The 17,027-nt window shown below is 35.6% G+C and overlaps 1 protein-coding gene across 1 annotated transcript; it reads right to left on the reverse strand.

Moving 5' to 3' along the window:
• Positions 1 to 189: 189 nt before the first annotated feature.
• On the reverse strand, positions 190 to 10,158 carry LOC111810240 (peroxisome biogenesis protein 5-like). Its single transcript, XM_023696888.1, has 15 exons — positions 9,728 to 10,158; positions 9,477 to 9,599; positions 9,205 to 9,385; positions 8,615 to 8,808; positions 7,815 to 8,066; positions 7,302 to 7,424; positions 6,400 to 6,555; positions 5,579 to 5,763; positions 5,234 to 5,480; positions 4,323 to 4,407; positions 3,384 to 3,493; positions 2,262 to 2,486; positions 954 to 1,019; positions 675 to 769; positions 190 to 590 (listed from the first exon to the last, which is right to left on the reverse strand). Exons 1-15 carry the CDS (start codon positions 9,845 to 9,847, stop codon positions 512 to 514), a joined length of 2,241 nt encoding a protein of 746 aa, XP_023552656.1. The 5' UTR covers positions 9,848 to 10,158; the 3' UTR covers positions 190 to 511.
• Between the last annotated feature and the right edge of the window lie 6,869 nt (positions 10,159 to 17,027).

The raw sequence follows: 17,027 nt of genomic DNA on the forward strand, positions 1-17,027 counted from the left end.
TCAACGTGTAGCTCAGAAAGAGAAGGCCAAAGTTTTTGTATTTACCAGTGTAGAGAAGTAGTCATGGAGGATCACTTCACCATTTCTGCAAGTTTCCAGCTTCTTCCTCAATCCCATAACCAAAGCTCCATCACTTTCACTGCATTTTTAATCAATGCCCAACTAATAAGATAATGAAATAAAAAGAAAGGAAAATTAAACAGCATTATATGATATATTCTGTGTGTTTATTGAAAACTAAGGAACGAGGTTCGTACATGGGCTACATATATTGTTATATACAGTCATTATTGGGTGTGTAGTAATAAACACAATTATTCCTCAAAGAATACATTGATGTGTACAGTAACGGTAATTTCATTTTAACTTCCTCCCCCCCAACCCCCAACAAATTTTTTAAGAAGACTAACAGTCCACGCTGCAGTAAAATTTGACTGTAACCTCTTCGATATAACCGACATGTAACCCTTTCAGTCGAAGTTTATTCATCCAATACTTGCGAAGAATAATATCATAATGGGAACTCCTTCTGAAGAACATCGAGATTGCGGGAATCACAGGCTTCCAGCATGTCATTCCTTGATGCACAGCTGCAATAGAGAAATCTATGATTTCATATTTGCATTAAAGGGTGGGTGGGCGATGCAAGAATAAAATCGCTCTAAATCACATACCTTAGTGAAATTCTTAAGTATTGCCATGCATTGTCTGCCTTTGGATTCATACTAAGTGACCTTACATAGTACTTAATCGATTCCTCATAGAGCCCCTAAAAGTGTAGAGGGAAAGAAAGTCAATTAATGTTTCAGTACAACTTCATTACTTAAACTGAAACTAGAAATGATTGGTGAATAACAACCGGAAAAAAGATTGTTGAAGAAAGAGGGCTTCCCAACTTTTTGATAATTCACTGAAACTGGAAAAGGAGAAATAATTAAGCATAGGACATATACCTGATTAGCATAACTGATTCCCATATTGGCCCAGGCACGAACGTAATTAGGCTTCAAATCAAGTGCCTAAGAGACAATTAAGTCAGTAAACACACTCAGAAGAGTCATTATAAGGCTAAAATAAGTAAAAGTAGACACTGTTGTAAATACATAATTTGCGATAAGACGAGTTGTTCATGGACTTAAGCAGTTTAGTTTTTGGCCAGCACGAACATTTCCAATGAGACCATGACCATACACAAGAAAAATCCTATAAAATGTTTCCACCCATAGACTGAAGCGCATGCATAAATTGAAAAATCAATTCAAATTTGAGGTCAAAGCTTCACCACAGGTTTCTACAAGATCAGATCAGTGTAGAAACATTGCTCTTTCTTTAATTTAATCTCAATGGAAGCTCAGCTTGTTATCGAAAAAGCATTACTCTTTCTTCAAATCTTAACGTTCGGAGATTACTGCACCCTCCATTCTGTGACTACTTGTTTTGTATCCTCCTCAAGTTCAGAAGCAAACTAATTCTTCTCGTGATTATCGTCTATTAAAATACATGTATGTATACACCCCCACCGTAACGAAGAAATTCTCACTCGAAGATGGACAGTGTCCTCCCTTTCCTCTACAGACACGGACAATCTTTCCTCCTCTAACTTGTCTAGATGTTCACTTTTTTCTCAATTTCTTCCTGGTTAATTACCACTCCAACCCAAGAGATTGTGCTTGTTTCAACTTCGTCCCTAGCTACAATTTTAAAAGCTTCCAATGTAATCATGGTGGTTTGGCAAAATCTCCAAAACTTCCCTACCATTACTGAATGCAAATTGCTAACCATAACAGTCATAACCTCTTGTTTGCCTAATGAATCTGCTGTCTTTGGCAGTAACTAGTTGGATACAAATCAATCCCACAATTTTCCCTCTCTTCGCTGCTTTTGCTCTACCTCCTCCAAACACACACCTTAGGAGTATCTAAAGACTTCACACTCCATTTTCATTACCCTAAATGGATACTGCCAGCCTTTTCGTCGTCTCTCTCACCCTCTCTTATGAAATTAAGACCATATCTTTTTAAAATAATAATTGAATGCCNTTTCGTCGTCTCTCTCACCCTCTCTTATGAAATTAAGACCATATCTTTTTAAAATAATAATTGAATGTCTCTTATCAAAAATAATAATAATAATAATAATTAAATGTCAACTATGCCTGATGGAACTTCGTTCTTATCTCACCAATAAAAAAAAAAAAAAAAAAAAAAAAATGGTAAGAGCAAAGATACGTTCTAAAGATGGAGAGAATACAGGGCTGATACCTGTTGATAAGCTAATATGGCATCAGCACTTTGAATGCTGTTAGCTTGCGTAGCACCTAGCTTGTTCCAAAGAGAGTAATCTTGCGGCTTTAGTTTCAAGGCTGTCTCAAAGGATGCAATTGCTTTGTCAAATTCTCTGGACAAATTATAAAGGACACCAAGTACTATGTGCACATCAGCATCATCAGGGAACATTTTTGCAGCTTCGTTAAATAAGCCAGCTACCTGCACATACAAAAAAGAAAATGGTGCATAGTTTTAGACCAAAGAGAGCAATGGATGCATGATGAGAAAGCATCTTAAGTTCCATACTAAAAACTCCTAGATACTAATGATATTCGTTCATCATTATTGTTGCTATTATAAAAAACCGAACATTTGCTCATGAAAGACTACAAGGGCAATAAAAAATACACCCAACATTAAGAAAAAAGGGAGTCAGACTACGAAAAGAAAAGCTCCAATCAAGAGACTTAAAGGATAATTACAAAATAGTCAAGCTAATGAAATCCAAAATCCAAACCAAGGAAAAATTCAGTGAAAATTTCACGTCAAGCAAATTGCTTCTTTGAATCTTTTTTTTTTTTTCCAACCCCTTTAGATTTCCAAAGAGTGACAATCTTGCACCCCAAGGGAAAATAAAAAAAACCACTTAACCCGACCGAAACCAGGGTCGGTTCAATTCAGCGGTTTCAGTTTGCATACAAGAAAAATTGATTAAATCTGGACAGGTTACCCAAGCCAACCAATAATATATATCAATTTAATAATGGCAATGCATTCAAAAATATCAGCAGTTAAAACGTTTCTGGATACTTCGCTATTTGCTACAATATCCAAACCCAGATTCTATTATTGATAGCACTTACTTAGCTCACTGCAGAAACCATGAAAGTGCCAAAAAGTAATGCCCATGGACTTGAAAGTAATTTTAGCACATTAATGTAATCAGATGACTGGATTTAATCGCAAATGTTATACTCCACCTAATTTTTTAAGCCTCCGCTACATGATAAAGCAATGAACTACAGATAGGCACATTTTCCAATAATAAATTTCCCGAGATTTTTGAGTTCGTAACAAAAGCTGAAGAAGAATGAGCAGAAATAACATGGTGCTTACATCTGCATAGTACAACGAATCAGAAAGCTCCGGTTTTGCAAGCATTCCATACTTCGGGTGATGCTGTAACCACCCATACAAGTATCTTAAAGCAGCAGCTTGCTCTAATTCTGCAGTAATCATTTTAGTAATAGATCAATTTATTTTTTTAAGAAACACACCTATTAATTGTGAAACACTTACAAAGGGGGGGTGACTAGGTGGCGAACTAACATGAAGATTACAAAGGTTTCTTATACCCTACAGATAAAGGCCAACTAAAGACGGTCGATTAAATCCAATCTCACACATCACCCCACCGTCTTCATTTCCCTTGGAAAAAATCATCCTAATCCTTTTCAGACCTAACAACAGTTGAGATGTGGAGCCAGGCTGAAGCATTTGGATTAAAATTCCTCTCTTCTTTTTAACACTGCATGCTTTAATTAATTTCATAGGGCAGCAATTTGAACCTATATATTTGATACTACTAGAGAAAAATAATATTCAATATCCTAGGTAGGAAGACACCTTAGTTCGAACCCATAACCCAGGTTATAGTTTGCCAACTGAATCACCTAGCCAAACCATGGGGTTATCGTTTAATAATTGACACCAGAGAACGACATCAAGAAACCTAAAAGGACAATAGTTGATGGTCAACCTGACCCACATCCCCAAAAGGCTATTTTCTGTGGTGTTTACCCTTTTCTGTAATCTCATACATCAATAAAATTGTTCCTTAGAAAAAGGGAAAAAAAAAATCTCATCTTCTGACCACTAGCAAACCCATAATTAAATTAAAATCTTTAACAGAGCTATATATAATTTATATACAAACTCACTACAAAGATTCAACTCTAATAACTACTGTCATTCAGTCAAGATAATTAAAAATTTGCTGAACTAACGATATAAATTATGTGCAGCATGTAATTAGATAAGGAAGCAACCACTGACCATTTGTGTGACTCACACCAAGCGCAAGAAGCACCTCTAAGTTTGTAGGGTCAGCATCCAGTGCCCGCTTCATGGCAGCAATAGCCTGCATATACCAATTTATAGCATATTTATTGTACAAATAATAATCAGAAATCCGAAGTTAATAATGACATGGCACACCACGATATCGAATGTACAAATGCCATGAAAAGGCATCACCTAAATTTATAGATTCCGAAGTATTACCATCAGGTCAGAAAAGTATTGGTAGTAATAACAGCAGGCCTCTAGAAAATGGTTTGAGCATGTAATACAACTTGAGCAAGTCCCATCAAATCTTTTCAGTTTTCACATACAAACATATTGTATATAACTACCCAGTTTTCACATATAAAAATTTATAGATTGGGAAGCATTACCATTACGCAGGTCATAAAAGTATTGGTAGTAGTAACAGTAAGCCTCTAGAAAATGGTTGAGAATGTAATACAATTTGAGAGAGCCCCTTAAAATCTTTTCAGTTTTCATCTACAAACATATTCTAATAACTAATTCCCAAGGTTTTGGAAACTCGGGAATAAGTTCAACTCATCACAGGAACTTAGTAGATCAATAGTTGCTTTTTGACTACAAAATACGTGATTCCACGAGGAGATTTGACAATTTTACCAAAAACGGTAATACCACAACAACTGAAGGGATGGTGCTTTCAATTCAATAATTTAGTTGAAAATCCGGAAGAAACATAGAAGTTCTAGAGAAATATGACTTGACAATATAAGCAAAAATCTATCAAACTAATCATTCTGTATAAAAAAAAAATATTAATCGCCTATTTGATCTTCTATTTCTAATCATTTCCATTGAAGAATGTTAAATACCTAGTTGGTCTTAAAAGCCAAAAATTCTGCAACAGTAACATAAAATACCTGTTGATCATCATCATTTTCAGCATGTGCAATTCCAAGAAGCCTCCAACCTTCAGAATTTTCAGGGTTTTTCATAACTTCAGCCTCTAAAGCGAGCACTGCCTCACTCAGAAGGCCTTTATGGAACAGATCCTGGCCTTCCTTCAAGGGATTAGGATGACCAACATATGGGTTCATATCAGAAAAAACGTATATTCCCTTTGAAGCATCTGTCTTTCCCTTGGCAGCTACTTGTTCATTTAGATACCTGTCAGGAAGGTAAAGCAGAAGGCACAAAAGAATTTATTATAGACAGGTGTTTACAGCATTACAGTATAGTCACTTGAAGTAAAATATCAGACATACTCATCATATGCATTTGCCCAATTATCGGCTTCTCCAGAAGCCCCTTCTCCAACCTGCTGACCAAATTCTTCCACCCAGTCGTCTTGCATGTGCAACTTGGAAAATTCATTTACCCATGGATCATCTGACATATGTTGCTTCTCTTCAGCAAACTCATCAGCCCACCGATTAGTTTGATTAGAAACCTGGAACCATTTTTTTTTTTTTTTAGAAAAATAAGTTTTGTACAAGCATTTAAATACTATGTTAACCAAATAACTTGGAAACAATGGTCTGTTTAGTACCAATTCATAAGAAACATAGATAACTTACTAATTTGATTTCACATATTCTGAATAACATGGAAAGAGGTAAGAGAATTTTGTAGATAGAGTTTTGGTGGGTGCGTGGGAACAAGTCTACTTTTCTAAATTCAGGAGGGTTTCCACCTACAACTTTAAAGTTTCTGGATTTTCACAATTTTGGACGATTGGAAACCTATGTTATAACCTCATTGCCCCAAGCAGGTAAGGACCGGAAAGCAAAAGGAGGGGGCTCCCCCGAGTTTATTTTTAATTCAAACAATTAGAGTTCCTCTGTTTCCATCTAATTTTTCTTCATAATGTAAAGTTTGGACAATAAATATTTTGGCTCCACCCCTGATTATGGGAAGGATTTCTAGCACTCTCGGTATTCCATTCCTTCATTTTCATCCATAAATAATGAAAACAAAACAAAAATCAAACATGAGAATTATTCATAAAAACACCCACCCACCCATCCGACAGATTGTCAAACTGCAAGGTGGGGAAGAAAGGGGAACAACTTGTTTCATGACTTACAAATTCATCAGACCAGGGAAGACCTCCATTATACTGTTGCTGGTACTCGGAAGCCCAGTTATCTGATGGAGATAAAGAGTTTGGCTTGACTTGATTATCTTCAATAATAAGTTCACCCCTACTCATCTTTGAAACAAACTGAAGAAACTTCGAGTTCTGCATGCCAGATGGATAAAATATCAAATTTGGCCTTTTCGATGAATTGATTGTGTAGTTTGAAGGGAAAAAAACAGAATCCAGAAGAAGCATAGAAAATGCAAAAGCACCTATCTAGAGGAATATCAATAAGTGACAGTATGACAGACCATAACAGATGACAGTTTGACAAAACAACGTTGATGGCCTAAAAACTTTGTGGGGTGGGCATGTCGAATACATTACCTGACTTTATCCAACTAGCCTAGTCCTTGTGCCACGTTATGCCAACACGTGCTAATCTAACCAACGAGTTATTCACCACTTAAGTAATAATGTTAACAAAAATGACTTATTAAGATCACAATTGAAAGCCAATAGCATCATTGGAACCTAAAAATTTAGGAACTAAATATACACAACATTGGGACTAAATTATAATTTAACCTAAAACAATTACATACGATGCCCATGAAGAAATAAAGTCAGAAAAATAAATGTTAATACATGGTTGTATTTTCCATCAATAAAGCCATCAATCTGACCTTTGCTTTTATTTGTAAAAAGAAATTACTATAATGTATACCATTATAGTTCTTGTTTCTATTAAAACTAATTTTACAACATCGCCAAGCCTAATTAATCAAACCAACTGTTCATCAGCATTTGCTTATGTGATGTGATCTTATCAAATACGAAGGTAAAATGAAAACATTAGTTATGCTTTAGATGAATGAAATACTAAAATCATAATACAAAATATCAACCTGAAATTTAGGGTCGTTATTATCAGCTAACGTCTTTGCAAGCTTGTGAGTCTGCTCCATTGCAGCTAAGTTCATCATATTACCACCTGCCATTTTTTCTGCCGATGCTAACTGAAACTTCTCCTGTGGCAATATATCAAGAGAATTACAATCCACAACCACAGAGGCAAATATAAGTTATTATAATTGAATTAGAGTCAAATTAGGCATTGTGCATACAGAATCAAAAATATAATTACACATATTTCCCCAAGGTTGTTGGAAGTAAAAAGTTAAAATATCATTTCGGTCGCTGTACTTTGGGTTTCATTTCATTTTATTCATGTACTTTTAATTGTCCAATTTTAGTCCATGCTTTTTTTTTTTTTTTTTTTTTAATATATATAAGTAGCAATTTTATTGATGCTTAAAATTTACAAAATGATCCTCGGCAAAAGATCTACGCAATCATTAGAAAGCTAGTTAACACACCAGCCACAGATCCTTTAATATGGACAAGTTGTAACTCTTTACCTTCTCAAACTCAGAGGCCCATCCATTGGCACCATGTTGTTGTTCGAAAGACTGAGCCCAAGCCTCATGATCAGCATACTTTTCCCGGTTTAGGCTATATTCAGAGGCCCATCCATCTGCAATGTGACCACCAGGTCTCTGGAGAGCTTGAGATTCATTCCAATAATCCTCCAACTCATGAAACCTACCAGGCTGAGGCCCCCTAACCTGTCTACTGTTGTCAATGTCTAAGGAAGATAGAAGTGCATTCACCTGGAGGGATTGAATACAAAGAAACTCCGATAAGTTTTCATTTACAATTTACCTATTGAATTAACAGAAAGTTAATATGTTCAACCCTTCTCTTCGCAAACTCGTTTGGAATCATAAAAAGGTTTACAATCTCTTTTCTTGCGACTAAAGTTCTTTTTACTAATACTATTAGAGGATCACTTTCTTAATATATTTGGTGCCTAGGGCCAATGACTCCCCTTTTCATGTACTTTTTCCATCAAGGCGTTGCCTCTTATCTAAAAGATCGTAAATATTTTAAGAAACAAATACTTTTTCAAGATTTGATTTTGTTCTTTCAAGATAAGCAGAAACAGTCTTTCTTAACATAAAAATAAATAAATAAATAAATCAAAACATGAAGTTAAACAAAAAGGGAAAAGATGAGAGCCAAACATGAGACGTGACCTGAAGACGATGAAATCCTATTGCACTTAAACTAGTGCTTGGATAATGTCTGAAAATTTGGTATAAAAAAGCTAACTACATTCTTTCTTATGAAATGGTACTAAACAGAGAAATCGCCAAACCTGTGCATTTATGAAGTCTTCATTCTTATCTGCAAAAAAATGTCGAGCCATTATGCTACTACGATCTCGTATACATTGTTTATCACCTTCAGATAGTCCCAATAAAGGCAGAGAGGTAGGATGAAAAGGTATTCCACCACGGCTACTCTCTACAAATGAGTGCAAAAAGTTCGACAGAATTCTTTGCGGTGGCCCTGCTTTACAGTAAAGACGAAGTCAAAAAATAAATAATTAGTAAGACTGGAAAGAGTACCAAATTCAAGCTCTAACAATTATCAGATGTTACATAGTCAATATTAAATGTTTTATAACTTTGGGATGAACTAAAAATAATAGTTTCAAGACTATGATCTGGAAGTTCTTGAATTAAATATACTATGGAGTTTTTTACTTATGGATTTAAGAATTTGAATTCAAGTCATGAATTGGGAACCCAGACTAGATAAACGACGAATGTTGTTGAACTAAATTTTCGTTATCAAGATCAAAGTCCTTCGAAAAGGGTTCGATTCCAACACAAAACGCAATCGAACTGCCAACAATATCAACCATCCAGAATTTTAATGAACAAAGAGGAAACTTATAAGTACCATCCAATACGGGTTGATCCTGAGAAGCAGGCATTTGGTCATAAATTCGATCAAATTCAGCAAGATTTGGTTGCATATCTCTCAAATGAACAGGAGGAGGACCGCCCTGAACCTGATTCCATGCAGAGGCCAGACCACTCTGATCGGCAGCCGAGTGGAAGCCGCTAAAAAAATTAGACGCCTAACATCAAACAAAACAGAAACAACAGATAAGTTCAAAATTCCATGTGAATTCTGAAAGAAAAATTTCAAAACAAAAAACAAAGAAGAACCTGCTCATTGGGATGAAGCGGTGGGTGATCAAATTCAGAGCCAGGGAGCTGCCCATGGCTCGCAGGGGCAAACGGCCTTTCTGGACCTGTGAGCTGCGATGTAGGAATTTCCCGTAGCCTTTCCTGCTCAGATTATAGTTCAAACATAACATGAATTACCAATCTGATTTGACAAAAACGAGTAAACAACAAATTCATGAAAAAAAAAAACAAAAAATCAAATTAAAATCCAGAAGGTAGAGTGAAAGAACCTGGGTCTTGGATGAGGAGCCAATTATTGCGTTGGCAAGGGCACCGAGAGGGTTAGAAGAAGAAGAAGCACCAGGAACAGCACAAGCAGCTCCTCCAGTAACAAGCTCTCGCATCGCCATGTCTGGTTTCTTTTCGAGCTTGGTGGACACTCAATTTTCCTCCTCACAATTAGCGTCTCCCGTCGCTACTTGAAATTGCTCTATTTTCCCAAGAACCGCAATTGATTTCGTAAATAGGATTGAATTTGAGGTGAAATTGGTGGGAAAGATGATAACGGGATGGGCTCTGGGCGTTGTGTTCGAACACTTTGAGCCACAATTGCGATCAGCCTCCCAACCGAGCCGATTCCACAATATTAAATAAAAACACGATCATCTTCACCGCCATACACAAAGAACAACATCAATCCCGAAACCAAAAACGATAATTTTGTGTTNTTTTTTTTTTTTTTTTTTTTTTTTTTTTTTTTTTTTTTTTTTTTTTTTTTTTTCTATTTTTTGTTTTTAGTTCATCCATTCACCATCCATGGGTATAAACATTTAAAATTATAAATTTCATTTTAAATTTTTTAAAATTTATAGATTTATATGCAAATTTCGTATCTTTTTTGGCCGCTCTCCAAAAAAAAATATTCTTCGTTCGTTACAATTGTAGAGAGAAAAATCGAGCGCATGACACAACGGGTATTAACCCAAAAGATTAGGAATCGCGCCTGTTCAAAGGCTAAGAGGACTTGCGCGTGAAGCCAAGAGTGGCTGGAGCACATGCATGTGACAAAATGTGTTTGTTTTGTTCGCTAGAGAATTTAGTAGAGGGGTCGTATTTGACCAAGAGCGAGTTTTATATACGTGTCTGAAATATATACTAAGCATAAACATAACGTGCTAGTTTAGGCCGCCAGAAAGTTTAGTAGACGTTTTGTATTTGACCGAGAGCGAGTCTTACATGTGTATCTGAAATTTCTAGTAAGTAGAAAGAGAGCCTACAGATAAAGCTAGATCATCTTAATATCGAGTTTATTTTGCAGTAATTTGAACAACATTTTAAGCATGAGATCAAAAACGACAACAAGCTATGATTGAAGGAGAAGAATTTAGGCAAAGTCAATGCTAATGATAGAAAAAAATTCGTCTGGGGCATGTACGAACATTAGCCACCTTAGGTCGACACCCCTATGTGGCTTTAGAGATTTCAAATATCTCCTCGGCTCGACCTGGAACTTCAGTCACTTGAAAAACAAATATAGGAAGGGTGAGTATAAAATTGTACCCAACAAGCAACCTACTTATAGACTCTCATCGCATCCTTAACCGAGCAAGTGACCATGGGCTTTTCTCTCGGCTCTAGGTGTACAATCCTTACGTCTCGCATACTTAGGTAACTAACTTAGCCTACATATTGTTTAACCGGTGTTCTGGTTGCAGTGTTACCTCGTAAAACTCTCTCTCTAATGGGGGCATTAGGTGTATACTAGCTTGTTCGTCAGCCATAGAAGGTTAGTCGGCAAACTGACCATTTAGTCACCCAAGTTTGGGAAAGCAACACGTCTCCACTTAAAACGGATCTGTTGTGCAGGACAATCTAATTGAATTATCGGTCACACAACCTTAACTAACCTAAGCTTAGCTCGACGGTACTAGTACCAAAGTAGAAAGGAAAGTGGAAGTTGTATCGACACCATGCCAACTGATAATAGCTTGGGAGCTACCTTAGTCTTTCTGGTTTTCTCCGGTGGTTCTCTAGGTCATTAGGGCAGTTAGATGACATTGACGTAGACTCTCATCTCCAAATTTCTCTATTCTAACTCATTGAGCCTAGCTTTGTCTGGGAGTACTAGGGTTTGGACTCGTCGATCGCCGCTCACGATCCTAAAGTGCTCAATCTGCTAAAGTTATCTTGTCCGTCTGACATCGTCTAGCCAAATTGTGTTAATACACTTTTAAAATTTTCGGTATGAAATTAACGGTATTTTTAATTAATTTTATTATTTTAGTCTTATAGCTCACATTTTTGCTAAATTTGGGCCATGAAGAAGTTGGGCCCAATAAATTCCAAACTTGCTGAACGTACATAGACCGTTGTACTTTCGACTGTATTGGATAGCGCCACCTACATCGGACGGTTGAAAATAATTCACTTCCATTGGTAGAGATTCAATCTAAACCGTTGAAATAAAATAATCTCACAAAATTTGAACTTTTTTTTTTTCTATTATATGCATAAATTCATTTCAAATAGAATTAATGGAAAAATATGAAAGTTTCATGTCCTTCAGGACCTCTTTAGCTGATGTCGAGAAATACCCAGTATGTGACTTCACTGTTGGAGCCGAGAAATACAATCACATTCATGGTTCATGGTGAGACCTACTTTTTGTGACTAACCCTTCCGCTCTACTTTTCTTTCTAGGTAGGATCGAATGCATATTACTTCTCTAGAATCCACTGGACAGGCCTATATACACGTCCCTAGACTTAACTACAAGCTTATTTGACATGGCTATGACCTAAACCTAGCTACATTTCATTGTTATGCATAACCCGTCTGCTATAATTTATAAAAACGACACCAGAAGTATAATAATTCAACGATCATTGGCATATACTTGATATCGTATTGTACGGGAAAAAAACCCGAGAAATGGAGGGCGAAAAGCTTGCAAAATGCATGAATTTGAACAAGGATTCTGTTGGTTTCAATAAATGAGACATGGGTTTTTAAAAATTATAGACAAAAGAACCCAACTTGGAGGTTTTTAAAATTTTTAAAGGAATATTATTTTTATGAATATTTTGTCATGGATGACGTCATTTTCTTCCTCCTTTGCTTTAGCTTCATGTTTTGGTGACTTCCTTTGTTCATTGAACAAATCATAAGCTTAACTTATTTTGCTTCTATGTTTGTTTAGTTGCAAAACAAAGCTTGATTACTTTTTTATTTTCTTTTTATATTTTTATTCTTTATCGAACGAAGCAAACAAAAAAATATTTATTTAAGATCTGAGCGGAGTTGAATACAAACAGAGTTCGAGAACATAAAAAAATTTATTGTAAGCGAGGAACTTATGCCCATTATTTTTGTCAAACGTCCACTTCAATTAGAGTAGAATCAATGCCGAGTAGAATTTGAATAGAAAAAAAAAGTTCACATATATCAACCCAAGTCCACCGCTAGCAGATATTGTCTTCTTTGGACTTACCCTTACGACTTTAAAACGCGTCTACTAGGGAAAGGTTTCCATACCCTTTTAAAGAGTGTTTCGTTGAGTACATCTAGTCGGGTATCTATGTAAGAGTCCAAGTGCACCGCTAGTAGATATTACTCTCTTTTAGTTGGGCTTCCTCTCAAGGTTTTTAAAACGCGTATATTAGAAAGAGATTTCCACACCCTTGTAAAGAATGCTTCTCAAGCGAGGTAAGATCTCACACTCTTTGATAAAAAAAAATTAAAACACTAATGTTACTGAATCAGATACACTTTTTGTGAGATCACACATCGGTGAAGAGGAAAACAGAGCATTTCTTATAAGGGTGTGGAAACCTCTCCCTAGCAGACGCGTTTTAAAAACCGTGAAACTGACAGCGATATGTAACGGATTAAAGCGGACAGTATCTATTAGCGGTGGGCATAACCTGTTACACTTCTTATTATTATTCATGTTTGGGACTATATATATATATATAGTTCCAAACATGAGACACCCGAGTGAAGGAGGAGTACATAAATAAATTAGGATCATATTTGAATGAGAGTGATTCTGATGACAAAATGGCTAAGAAACGTTTAAAAGAATTGAAAGTTACTATCTATACCAATAAGACACTTTTTTTTCGACGGCTCAATCATAAGTACTCCAAAGTTAAGCACGTTTTGTTTAGAACAATTGTATATTGGGTGATTTCCGGGGAATTTCCTAGAAAACATGTGAGTGAGGACAAAACAGTCCTCACTCTTAGAAGTGAGGAGTAAGTAACGTGATCATGTTACAAAAGATGCACAAGAATGTTGGGGCCATCAAGCGTTGAATCAAGATTCTGAATCTTGATCCAAATTCTATGCATTAACCGAGGTAGGATAACTGAATTTTTTTTAGGTTACAAGTCTGAAAATTTATAATAATGTCATTTGAGTATGGTTCAAGGTGACGGAGACGCAATCGATTACGAAAAGGGCGGCCGAATGCAAAAAAACCACGGTTAGGCTAAGTGAGGAAACGATGAACGAAACAATGCAAGTGATCGCGAGATTGAGCTGAGAAGATGAAGATTTCGAAAAACCATTTGTAGCCAAACGTGTCCAGATTAGGAGTGTTCGTAGGTTGGGTTAGGTCAGGTCAAGTTGGGACATTTCTTATACCCAACCGTAACTTTTTCTACTCAAACAACGTTTATTAAATAATGAACTCCATCCAACATTTTTCTTTTATGTGGTTCGGTTCAATCCAATCTAGTTTTAGGGAATATAATGAACTAACCAGACTCATAAAGTTTTCATTTATTTAACCCACCTCAACCTAGATAAGTTCATAACTCAACTCAAACCGAATGAGTTGACTTAAATTAATTAAATTTTTTAGGTTTTTAAACACCTCCAGCCGACACAAAATCGCAACCCGACACTAAAACAAAGTCTAACTAATCAACAAACCAAAGTTGGATACGAGCTAGGGGAGGCAAATACGAAGAGAATAAAGAGCTTAGAAGCGACTCGAACTGTACGTCACAAGGGTTTTCTATGAGAGGAGTCGAGCCAAGCTCGACTTTTACGACCGACGAGCTCTCTCTCTTTCCCGTGACTTTTTGATTAGTCAAATTACGATCAAGTACGAAATTTTTAAACGTAACTTAAAAGGACAACACCTATTTGAAAGCCTATAGAATAAAAAGTTGTATTTTGTCATAAATAAAGTAAGAAATAGATTAAAATAAGAATATTCCCACAAGGCGCACGGAAGAGACAAGGAAGAACAAGTTCCTCCTTAATCATCGGACTTGGCTAACTCAATTCACTACATCACTATCATTGTCATTAAAATCCTTAATTAATTTTCTTTAATTACAATTTACTTTTTATTCAAAGTCAAACTACAAGATAAGTTTTTGATTTTATTTTGTTTTTTTTTTTTTTTAATAATTCAAAGTCAAGATGCTTTTTCATTACTTCTTGCCTTTTGTCTTACTTTTCTCATAATTATCTCATCCTTTTTTATTTCCTAAGTTGCTTCCATCCTTCTTTTTCTTCATCATTTTAATTATTTTCTCGGGATTACTAAGTTTTTTAATCAGTCGAAGGAGCTCGTATAAACCCTTTTCTTCGTTAGAAACTGTGAGATCCCACATTAATTGGAGAGGAGAACGAAACACCCTTTATAAAGTAGCCGACAAGTTTTAAAAACTTTAAGAAAAGGGAAAGCCTAAAAAGAACAATATCTGGTAGCGGTGGGCTAGCGTTGTTACAGAAACTTCAGTAGAGGTGCTTGTAATTTGGGTTCGGTTAGGTTCGGATATTTTTTAGACCTAACCCAATTGTCTGGGTTGTAAATTCGTTGCAGAAATAGCTTCAGTAGAGGTGCTCGTAATACGGGTTTGGTCAGGTTCGGACATTTTTTAGACCTAACACAATTGTCCGGGTTGTAAATCTGTTGCAGAAATACCTTCAGTAGAGGTACTCGTAATTTGGGCTTGGTCAGGTTCGAACATTTTTCAGACCTAACCCAATTGTCTGGGTTGTAAATTCATCGTAGAAGTACCTTCGGTAGAGGTGCTTGTAATTTGGGTTCAGTCAGATTCTGACATTTTTTAGATCTAACCCAATTGTCTGGGTTGTAAATTTGTTGCAGAAATGCCTTCAGTAGAGGTACTCGTAATTTGGGCTCGGTCAGGTTCGGACATTTTTTAGACCTAACCCAATTGTATGGGTTGTAAATTCGTTGTAGAAATACCTTCGGTAGAGGTGCTTGTAATTTGGGTTCAGTCAGATTCTGACATTTTTTAGACCTAACCCAATTATCCGGGTTGTAAATTGTTATAGAAACACCTTCAGTAGTGGTGCTCGTAATTTGGGTTCGATCAGATTCTGACATTTTTTAGACCTAACCCAATTGTCCGAGTTATAAATTCGTTGCAGAAATACCTTTAGTAGAGATGCTCATAATTTGGGTTCAGTTAGGTTTGGACATTTTCTAGACCTAACCCAATTGTCCCGGTTGTAAACTTTTTCAATCATAATAACCCTAGTTAAATAATAAACACAACCATCCAATAGACTGAACCCAATAGTTCGAGTTGTTTAGATCGTATATTTAGTTAAAGTTTACCACTAAATTTGAAAATAATAAATTCGAATCGGTTCAGTTCAATTACTATTAGAGAAATCTATAAATCAACTTAATCTATAAAAATTTCATCTATTTGAATCGAATCCAACCAAAATAAGTTCATAATCTAACTGAAACCATACTAGTTGGGTTGAATTACGTGTTTAGGTTTTTACTCGGTCGCACTTGACAGGTCTAAATGATGGCTAGTTTCATCGTCTCTCAAAGCAGCCTGTGTTCGACCAAGACTAAATGACTTCCCGAGTATAGTTGCTAATTCGAGTGAAGCTTAAAAGTTCGACATTTGGTATATAATTTGCATTAAATTATTACTTTGGGTTAGAAACATAAATGTAATTATAAAACATATGTTTAGGTAATAAATTAAAATGAGGACAAACAAAATTATTGAAAAATAATTTTGCAATATTTTATAATAAAAAATCTCATTAATATAATTAATTGTTTTATAATGTATTTTTTTATTTCCATATTTGGGGGATCGTGCTTCATTAAAAAAAATTAAAATTAAAAATCATTTTTCAACCGACCTTCACGAATTTTATTGCTGTAGAAGCGTCAATTGGCAGCTGGAATGATGGGTTCTGATTTTGACACGTGGCTGACATCCAAAGGTGGTGAACAACTAATTGAGAGCCAATCATATTCCTTCTAAGTCAACTTTGATGGATGTTTCTTCACCGTCTGATCGAAATCTAGAAGATCATGCGAGAAAAAGTCATTGAAAGCAATGGATACAGAAGATCTTGCCATGTTCTCTAAACACCCTTTAAATTCTTGGTAGTTATAACTGGTTTTTTTTTCTTTTTTTTTTCTTTTTTTTTTTTTCAAAATTCTCAAATAATTTATATATATATATTTGATACTAAAAAAAATAGAAAAAATAAAAAAAATTATGTGACATCGGATCAAATTTAGACCATAAAGTATCAGTGTGGTGTTAAGTCACTCAGACTTTGATG

This window comes from Cucurbita pepo, chromosome LG14 (genome assembly GCF_002806865.2).
Source record: "Cucurbita pepo subsp. pepo cultivar mu-cu-16 chromosome LG14, ASM280686v2, whole genome shotgun sequence".
NCBI lineage: Eukaryota > Viridiplantae > Streptophyta > Magnoliopsida > Cucurbitales > Cucurbitaceae > Cucurbita > Cucurbita pepo.

Bases quoted from the DNA above. Each gene is read 5' to 3' on its own strand.
- LOC111810240 (XM_023696888.1), bottom strand. From the start codon at position 9,847: ATGGCGATGCGAGAGCTTGTTACTGGAGGAGCTGCTTGTGCTGTTCCT. The intron at 3,494-4,322 runs GTCAGTGGTTGC...TGATTACTGCAG, and splicing joins TGGTGTGAGTCACACAAATG to AATTAGAGCAAGCTGCTGCT. The intron at 1,020-2,261 runs GTATCAGCCCTG...ATTGTCTCTTAG, and splicing joins CCATATTAGCTTATCAACAG to GCACTTGATTTGAAGCCTAA.